The sequence below is a fragment of the Lygodium microphyllum genome, chromosome 15 (genome assembly GCF_053477565.2).
Source record: "Lygodium microphyllum isolate KBCC chromosome 15, Lygodium_microphyllum_v1.1.10, whole genome shotgun sequence".
In the NCBI taxonomy this organism is placed as follows: domain Eukaryota; kingdom Viridiplantae; phylum Streptophyta; class Polypodiopsida; order Schizaeales; family Lygodiaceae; genus Lygodium; species Lygodium microphyllum.
In genome coordinates this window covers 40,310,533-40,320,114 of record NC_141149.1, presented here as the reverse complement: position 1 = coordinate 40,320,114, position 9,582 = coordinate 40,310,533, and the positions used below count along the sequence as shown (strand labels likewise).

Genomic DNA, 9,582 nt, shown 5'->3' with positions numbered 1-9,582 from the left:
TACTCTGTGAAGGGTCATAAATAGAAAATGTAATTTTGAGGACTAGGACCTTTTCGAGTACGTACAATTAGTAGAACAAGAAATGTTGGATTGGAGACGCTCGAAGGTGAAGGAATAGGATTTTTCAATGGCAGTCGCATGAAAAAGTACTATCCTCCTTCCCATCCGTTGCACGAGCCATCTATGCTTGAAGCCCCTGTCAATGTCTACGTGGCCACTATTACCAAACTAACAGATCAAGATGAAGAAGCAGTGGCACCTGCCTACCTACGAATCATGGTCATTGCAGAACGGACGTATTCTTTTGATGCCTTGATCGATGAAGGTGCCGACTATAATATCTTGACACATGCCCATTGGACACGCATTAGTCAACCTAAATTATAGCCCACAAATGCTAAACTCAGCCCATTTGGGGGCAACACTTACTCACTCTTAGGAAAATGCAAAGTGGCTGTCTCTATCGAGTTTGAAAGTATACCAGTCTTCTTTTATGTGTTGCCAAACACTAAAGGGGCTGGTAATAAGTCATAACTAGGTCACACTTTTAAAAAGTAGACGAACTGCAATGTGGACTATAACCTAGATCACATCCATCTTGCTATAGGCAATGTGTGCATAGTGACTACTTTCAGCAAGGGTTATCTTGATCATTCTACAATTGCAAAGCCACCGATAGAGACCCCTATGACATGCCTACGACCAAGCCTAGGGAGAAGGGATGTGATATCTCACCCCACGCTCAAAATGCTAGAACCAAGCCCACCAATGCCATTCACAAGGCCAATGAGTCCACACTCATATGGGTGCCAAAATGATAAGGGCCACCTCCTTGTAAACCGCAGAAACGTGCTTCTAAACGCAAAAACTATCAGTCACAGCCTAAGAGGCAGCTCAGATGCTATTGATGTAGGCGCACGACCATGCCGTGATGGATCCCCAAAGATCTCTTGCGAGCACAATGATACTATGAGGGCAACCCCTGGATATGGGTGCCTAAGAGTGGACATTCAAGAGGCTCAACTCTAAGCAACTTCACTCCAGCTAGAGAGGCTTGCACATATGGAGCCAAGGCTGCAAAGCAAGCTGGACCAGCACCGGTTGTGATTAATGAATCCCAACACATTTATCGTCCAAAGCTAGATGCCCCAAAATTATCCGAGTCAGAGGAGTTGAGCACCCCCATGCTGGCTCAGATAGAATGTAGCATACCTCTTATGCCACTGGAGCCCCCTGCAGCATCTCAAAGTGCTTCTGAGTGTAAAGTCCCATCTGTGACACCCTCAATGGAGTCACACTGTCCAGCCCAATTGCACCATCACCACCAGCAGGTCTTAGGCCTTTGTATGAAAGAAAATCTTTCCTTTCAGTGGCCAAGGATCTTGCTAAGACCTCGGGAGATGACATAGTGACATGCATCAGGGTGTTAGATAACACCTTCACCACATTCGCTAGGAGCTATGAGAGGCTTGACCTAGGACTTCTCGATGAACCCCTTGCTTCTGATGTTCGTGTGTTGCCATGCACTTGGGAAGACTAAGAATTTATGACTGTCAAATTCCCCAAAATTGCCACCGAATTAATCGCTAATGGAGAAATATCAAAGGAGCAAGCCATTCTTAGAAGACTAATTACCTCATGCCACAAGCCTGCTCGCTCTGCGCCTGAACAAGAACTGGAGGAGCTCCCACAGCTTGCTAGCTCTAATTCTTTGTTCTTACAACTGTGGTATGCCTTGTGAATCCAATGGGAGAAAAAAGGCTACCGCATCATGACCAATGTCGAGCAAAGAAGGGCAATCAAAACAATTGAACACGACCCTACTTATGTGGCACCTCTTTCGTTTAGGGTTTTGGCCATTACACACAACATACAATTAGATGACCATGTGTTAGCCCACCCTTGCATTGACCAATTCCTTACGGAAGAGGAACTGCACGTTGCTAGCCGCCTCAACTCTGGGGACATCTTTCATGATGTCTTGACCTATATCACCCAAGCTTCCATACGGCCATGTGAACTTGATCGTCATGCCCAGCTTGAATATAATCCTAACCTCTATACTTGGCTATTGGCCAAGTAACTCGCCCCACAAAGTCCATGTGAGTCCTCCTTCTTCCCTTGCTAATCCTAGGAAGGATTCCTTTAAAACTTAAGGAAGGGGGGGGGGGAGCAAAGTGAGAGCCAAGTAATGTAGCAAGGTGTAGTGATGGATAAAAATGATCAACTGAATTTAAATAGGAAAGAATGCAAGGAGGAAATAGATGTTGCTTTTGAATTATTTCCAAGTTTCATACCTCTGAAGCAGCACGGCAAATTGTCACACGCATTCTTTCTTGGGTTTTTGTTAGTGATGAGTCAATTCATAACGCTAATATTGGCATGGTTTAATGATAGGCACCTACCATGGCAAGACAAGAAAAGGGGGGTAAACTTCCATTCACTGAAGAGGAGCTGATAAAGTATGGGATCAGTGTTGAGACACGTGGATTTAGCCAATTCACTTTCAAACATACCCTGAATTTAGACGATGCCATCTTGGAAGAGCTGGCAGTGAAGGAGTTGGTGGATAAATGCAACCTCCGAAAGTATGTGAAAAAGGTCGGACAGGTTGTAGATTACAACATGTGCACTGACTTTTTAAAGAGCTTTGATGAAGGTAGGAGCTGTGGCACGGTCATAGTAAGGACTTATGACTAGGAAAGAAGGGTGCAAGTTCCCCTTAATGCAGCTATTGCCGAGAAAGCCCTGGGGCTTGTGTCCAAGAAGGAGAGGTGCCCAAGAAGAGATGTATATACCATGATGGGAGTAAAAAAAGATGACATGCACACAGTGGATGGAATCAGTTTGGCTGATATTCCAAACCGTGCAACAAAGATGCAAGCTAAAATGATCCACGCCCTTTTCTCAAGACAAAGATACAACGCTTTAATGAACAGAATCAGGGTGCCATTACTAGAGAGCATCGCTGCAGGAGTTCCAGAGGAGGTGGATTGGAATGGTTTTGTGCAAAAAACTATCAAGAGTTCAGCCACGCTCCTGGCTCTAGCCGCAGCACTAGCTGGTGGGGAGTCTCCTGCTTCTAGTGCATGATTTGCAAGGAAAAATCCTGCCTCAAAAGCCTCCACAATCAGATATGGTTGTGTCCTGACGACAATCATCCATGAGGCTATCAAGGATGATGGTGTAGGTGAAGAGCAAGCTCTGCATCAAATCTCACCTCACCGCGAAGAAGAAGGCTCGAGTGAAAGGAAAATAAGTGACAAAGGAGAGCCAGAGGTACCACCTACTCAAGCAGCTAAACCATGGGAGCAAAAGAAGAGTGACAAGAGCCAGAAGGAGAAGAAAGAAAGACTGAGCAAAGAAGAGCAAGCCGAGATGAAGAGCGCTCAAAGAGAGTCAAGAAGGGTGGAGGAGGAACGAAGGAAAAAAGAAGAGAAAGAACTCGAAAAAATTAGAGAAGAATCAAAGAGGGCATAAGAAGAGAGGCAAAGAAGGGCAGAGGAGGAAGCCGAAGAACTAAGAATGAAAGAACTTGCTGAGTTGGTAGAGGCCACTCATAGATCTGTCGAAGAAACCCATGGGGGAGGAGAGATCGATCCTTTGAGTCCCCGCCATGAAGCTGAAGCAAGTGGTAGTGTGGAAACAGCCCCAGTAGTTGTAGGCAAGGGCAAGTCCCTGCTGCACCCCCTGCCTTCCTCCTTTGTGCCAATACCAATCGACACCACAACCACAACCACCCCGCAACCTACGCCCTCTCTAGGCACGGCCCAATTGATGAATATGATGCAGTTACTTATCAGTAAAGTGGCTGAAATTATACCAAAAGCCAGAGCAAAAAGGCCCGCTGCTACAGATGCCGAGTCTAGGCAAGATTCAAAATGACAGAAGCTAGAGACATCAACCACTACAGCCCCTACTCCCATGCCATCTGGTGCTGACTATGACGCTTATGTGGCTGAGATTCTAGCACAATTGGACAAGGAAAAAGAAGAAAAGAAGATAGCCCTGGTGGAGCTAGAGAAAGAAAAGGAAACTTCGGTAGCCTTAAGGCTGGAAGTTTGAAAGCAAGGAGCCGACTAAAGAAGGGAAGTGAAAACTCTACAAGATCAGTTGGAAGCAAAGACTAAGGAAGCCCAGGACAATGAGAGCCGCCTAAGACAAAGGTTGGAAGATGAAGAGAAAAACCTGGTGGCAGAACATCGAATCTTGAAGTTACTAGTGCAGCAGTATGCTGACTTGCAACAGAGAACTACCGAACTGGAAAGGTATAGACAGATAGAAGCTTAGGAGGGTGAGCCAAGTGAGCAACAAGAAGATGCCATAGCTTTCCGGCTATGGTATGAACTTGAAGAAAAAGACAGATTGGAGAGTGAAATAGAGTTCCTAGAATAGGAAAGGCCGGGAGTTCTCATAGTAGAAGCACAAAGGCTGCAGAATGAGGCACAATGACTACAAGAGGCATTGGAGATTACCAAGGGAGACATAGAGGCCCTCATGGCCATGGCCTTCACCCAAAGAAGACTTCACTTCACAGAGATCCAAAGTCACGAGAAGCTTGTGCAAGAAAAGTCAGAGCTATTTACTGAGGCAGAAAAAAGATTCAACATTGCAAATCAGGCAAAAGAAATTGCTGAAAAATAGCTAGCTCGAAAATCTAGGAAAAGGAACTAACTTTGGTTCTTAACGAATGAGCAGCAGCAGGTTCTGACAACCTTGGCAAGTGAGCTGGAGGAGGGAAGAAAGAAGATGGACGAGAGAGCCAGTGAGTGGGAAAGAAACAATTTTGAAAGAGTTAGGGATTTAACAAAATGCTTGGCGGTGGCTGAGTGCGAGAGAGTGCTTGCGGAGTCCAGGGCAGAAGTTGCTGATGTATGTGCCAACACACAAAGGCAAGCCTTCCTCAGCACAGTACTACATGTCACCCAGGCAGAGGGGAATGATTCAGTGGAGAAGGTAAGAAGGAAGCTAGAATTGACCACCCGAGCACTAAAGTATGGCCTTCAAGAACAAGAGCTTCCAACAGGCACAGGAATCACAAAAAAGTAGCAATTTCACTACCTACTCCGTGCCGGCCTCTCCACTGTTGAGCTTAAGGAACTTGGGTTTGAAGAGCGTGAGCAGCCACCACCACCACCACAAGCGGTTCCATCAGTTGTCGAGAAAAATGTCAAAGAGGGTCCAGACTTTGAGCAAGATGCTGAAGAAGAGCAACAAAGAATGCCCAGTCCGCCTCTACCAGACCTCCTACCTAAAGAGCCCGAAGATGCCCATATGCCCGAGCGCATTGTGGCAGCCAGAAGAAGAAGACAAGAACTAGCATAGGAAGCCCAACACAGAGCACACGATCACTACCAAGACAATTCCCTGAAGAGCTTGTGCCACTACAGGGGGATCCCCATCCTATCGATTGGCCTCAGGAATTGGTCATATGGCGTCAACAGGAGTTCTAGACGAGGCCGTTTGAACTTTCATTTGCTTATCCACGCTCTGTGGACTGTGCTTTGCCTCTAGGTATTCTAGCCAAGATCAAGGATCTGGCTAATGATCTTGCAAACAGGTGGATAGAGGAAAGAAGCCTCATAATTACCAGATGGAGGCAAGAGCCTGAAGACTACTGGCAAGACAAGGTAAATAGGGTTCCCAAAACCGTCCAAGGCTACGAGGCACAGTCGAAGTGGCAGAGGAGGATTTGGGATACCAATTTTGATGCATGGACCACCTTCTGTAGCTCGCTCCCTAAAGAATGCAACGACCCCATCTACATGCCCTACCCCCGTAGGCATGGAGTTGACTATGATCAAAATATTCATGGGGATTTTGACCTTCTTAAGATATATAATGTTAATGCCTAGAGCCCCGAGGAATGCCTAGTCTTTAGGTTAGAGGATCTCCTCCCATCTATTAACCGCTTCCTCGTGGATTTTTCTTCTTGCCTAGATCTAGCCTTCTTAACTACCTATAATTATCTTAGGCTTATCAAGTTCCTACTAATGCAGAGACCCACAGCAGAGGAAGCCCACCTCCCTCCACTCTTTTTTGACATCAACCTAGGGATAGATAGTAGAGCCATGACTAGACTAATGATGAGGGCAAACTTGGTTCCCTCCTTTTGCCTAGAAATCTTAGAGGACATATGTGATACCTGCTTCACAAGGTGCAATCATCCTTTCTTGTCATCCACACCTCTGAAGGCACGGGCCGGTATTAAAGAATATCTACAAAGTCACGCATTCCTATCCCAATGCTTGTGATCGCCTCGTAATCCAGTTGAAGGTGATAGGCATTAACGAGGACATCTTCCTTGTATGCAATTTTTCAAAAAAAAAAGAGAGAAGAAAAAGAAAAAGAGAAAAGAAAAAAAAGCACGAGGGCTCACTTCATTCACTACACCTAGGGTTTACACCTAGCCCCTCCCCCACTTCACGCTTAGGGCACATCAAGGGCAGGACTTCCAGACCTGTCACCCTAAGTTTTGCACTGCACCTCCAACAACACATGAACTGGGTCCTCAAGTGTGGGATATTACCAAGGGCTTACCCAAGGTTAGACCCATCTCCCAGTTCCACTACACATGCACTTACACCACACCGTGAGACAGACACACCCCTTAGGGAGTGCACAACTTTCTCTTGTAGGCTATGATCGTGACTTAGTGAATGGCTACCCAGCTAAAGAAGATCATCCACGACATTTGCTAATGACTAGGAATTTTTCCTTGAGTCGGACAGGACACCACTACAGCAGCTTCAGGAGCTTTTGCATACTCTGATGGTTGGATGGACCAACATGCTTGATGTAGCCGACCATCTGCCTGTTGATGGCTACCATGACTAAACCAAATCAAGTAGAAGGAAAACTCAGTGATGGACCCACCATTGGCATAGATTTTGAAACCTCATATTCTCCAAATGTATGTTCAAAACCCCTAGACCTGTGGATTGCTTATTGATTAAGTGCTTTCGGATCAACACAAGATGCACAGCTACAAGGTTCTCAACAGCCGGCTGGCAATGAACAGGATTAGAGATGCCCATGCAAAACCTTTATTAGCCATGAATGGGAGCTACAATTGTGTGAGAGATGTTAAGCAACTTCATGAAGTCTAAAGCACGCCAAAATCTCTCCCGATCATCGTTAATCAAACAACATCACCTCTCATTCACAATAGCACCTTTTGATTGTGGTCATCTACCCACTAGCTCCACTTAGCAACAACCCCAACTACCCCACTACTCCCCACCATAGCACCATGGGACTGGTGCTTAGCTAGGAGGGGGTAATGTTTACCGCAGCATAGAGGAGCAGGAAAATGCAGCAGAGGAGTGGGAAAATGGAAAAATGAGATAACCGAAAGGACACAGGACAAAGGAAGGAAAAGGCACCTCGGATGGAAGTCAAACCCTAAAATTTTTGAATGAGGACCTCTCCAAAAGGCCTCAATGTCGCCTCAAGAAAAGAAAAGAGTAAAAGCGCACCATTAATTGTGAAAGTGCTCCAGAATCCTTGTAAAAGAGTGCAAGGCTCACTCTTGTGCAAATTGTATGCAGTTGGGAATGGGATAAGTTAGAACGGTGGGAAATAGGAAAAGAGGGCCTAGGCTAATGGCCAACCATGTAAAAAGTGGGGATGACCGCCCAAAAAGTAGGGCATGTATATAAAGTTCAAAAGTGAATGAGAAGATCATTCTTGTGTGTGGCCAAAGCTTCTTCTTCTTCTTCTCTTGTTTCTTGCCTTCTTGCTTGTGCTTGAGTGAGGGATTGAGGAGTGTGAGGGAGTGAGTGTGTGAGAGTGAGGGATCATGGAGAAGAAGCTCCCCATCTTCTCTCTTCATCTTCTCTTCTTCTCTTCTCTTCTCTTTTCTAGTGCGGCTATGGAGGATGGAGCTTGACGGAGAGGGCTTGACCTTGATTGAGCTTGCCGCAAGGATCGTGGAGCTACTAGAGTGTAAGAGAGAGGAGGGAACTCGATCGAGCATCAAGGTAAGCTCACTACACCCGTAAGGTAGGCATTGCGTGTCGGCTATGTGAGAGGTAGCCATGGCCGCTCGGCTTGAAACGCTTGATCAATAAGTGGTCCGTAGGTCTCGGGGTAGAGCTCCATAGCTCCCCTTCATATAGCACTCTCCTCTCCTCTCCTACAAGAAATCACTTGCATATAATAGAATTCTGGTCTAAGAGTATGAGTTGAGACACATGATGGCTTTTGATGTGTTGTTCTTGAAGTCCTTTGCTTTTCACATTTTGGAACATTCAAAACCAATTTGTGTTTCTTTTTTTTGTGCTGATTATTTTTCATCACCAAAAATAGTGAATGAACTCTCAAGTTATCAAAGCATTCTTATTTTTGTTGGTAAATCAAACTCAAGAAGACTAAATGTAAAGGGGGATAGTGTCAGTTCACATGGTGAACATAGGACTAGATGTGTGCTTAAGAGTGTGAGTGACCTAATCTATGATGTAAGGCAGTATACCCATGTGTGTGTAGGTTAGAATCTAGGAGAGAATTATGGAGAAATTAGAGGAGAGAATCATGGAGACATCGATGATGTTTCTCTCTTATCTATATATATTATGACTCTCTCTTTGAATAATTTTATCCACTTTTGCGTGCCTTCCATTTCTTCCGTTGTCTCATTTTTCAAGATGGTATCAGAGCTTTGGAGAAATCCATAAGTGAAGCAGCAGAGAGCTTGGGAGAAATCCATGACTAAAGCAGCAGGGAGACTTTGCTAAAGAGCAGAAACGAGCACATCAATGGCAGATAAGCCTACATCAGGCCATGTGAGTATCAGCCTCGCTTTCTTCTTCTGCAATTGGCGACGTGAGAGAACGACAGCCGGAAATCCATCCGCCAGGCTGTCGGAAGGATAATACGGTATGGAGCAGTGTCCGTTTTCTGATGTCCGCACCCGATCGGTCTCCAGCCTGAAGATAAGCCGTTCATCGACAGATATCTTGCCCCGGAAATGCATGCTCGGGACCGTCGCAAGCACCATCACGTCCTCAGCCTCGATCAAATTGAGCAGCACCTTCGTCCAGGCATAGGCTCGCTCTGTAGGAACAGAGTACTGCACACTCGCTAGCACGACAGAATCGTCATCATTCAAGGCATACAGGTAGCAAGCTCTGATGAAGAGAGGTAAGGCATCAGGCAAGAAGGCTGTCTCACGAAGCGCAAAGGCAGGGTTGCAATTCCTAGTGCCCCAGTGTACCTTGCGACGGTGCTGGAGTATCTAGCAGCTCAAGTTCTGAAGGTCGCCGGTAATGCTTCGCGTGACAACAAGAAGACGCGCATCCACCACATCCAGCTCACCGTCCGCAACGACGAGGAGCTTAGCAAATTGCTAGGCCACGTTACCATCGCCAATGGTAGTGTGTTGCCCAACATCCACTCCGTCTTACTCCCTCGCTGCTGTGCTTTAGCAACCAACCCATAGGTGTTTCAGCACCCCTTGAAGACCAAAACTGTAAGTTCCAGAGTTGCAGATATGGCCGACTTCCTCCACACTCCTTACTAGTGTGGTTTAGCAGAGGACCCTCTCTTCAGGCATCATTGTATTTGAAAAGTATTTAATTACTA

General features: G+C 45.9%; 1 protein-coding gene across 1 annotated transcript; it reads right to left on the bottom strand.

Annotated features, from left to right (window-relative positions):
• Positions 1–8,731: 8,731 nt before the first annotated feature.
• Positions 8,732–9,363, bottom strand: LOC148024451 (uncharacterized). The gene is made up of 2 exons (XM_087693586.1): positions 9,316–9,363; positions 8,732–9,214 (listed from the first exon to the last, which is right to left on the bottom strand). The coding sequence occupies exons 1-2, from the start codon at positions 9,361–9,363 to the stop codon at positions 8,732–8,734; spliced, it is 531 nt and encodes a 176-aa protein (XP_087549712.1).
• Positions 9,364–9,582: the final 219 nt, after the last annotated feature.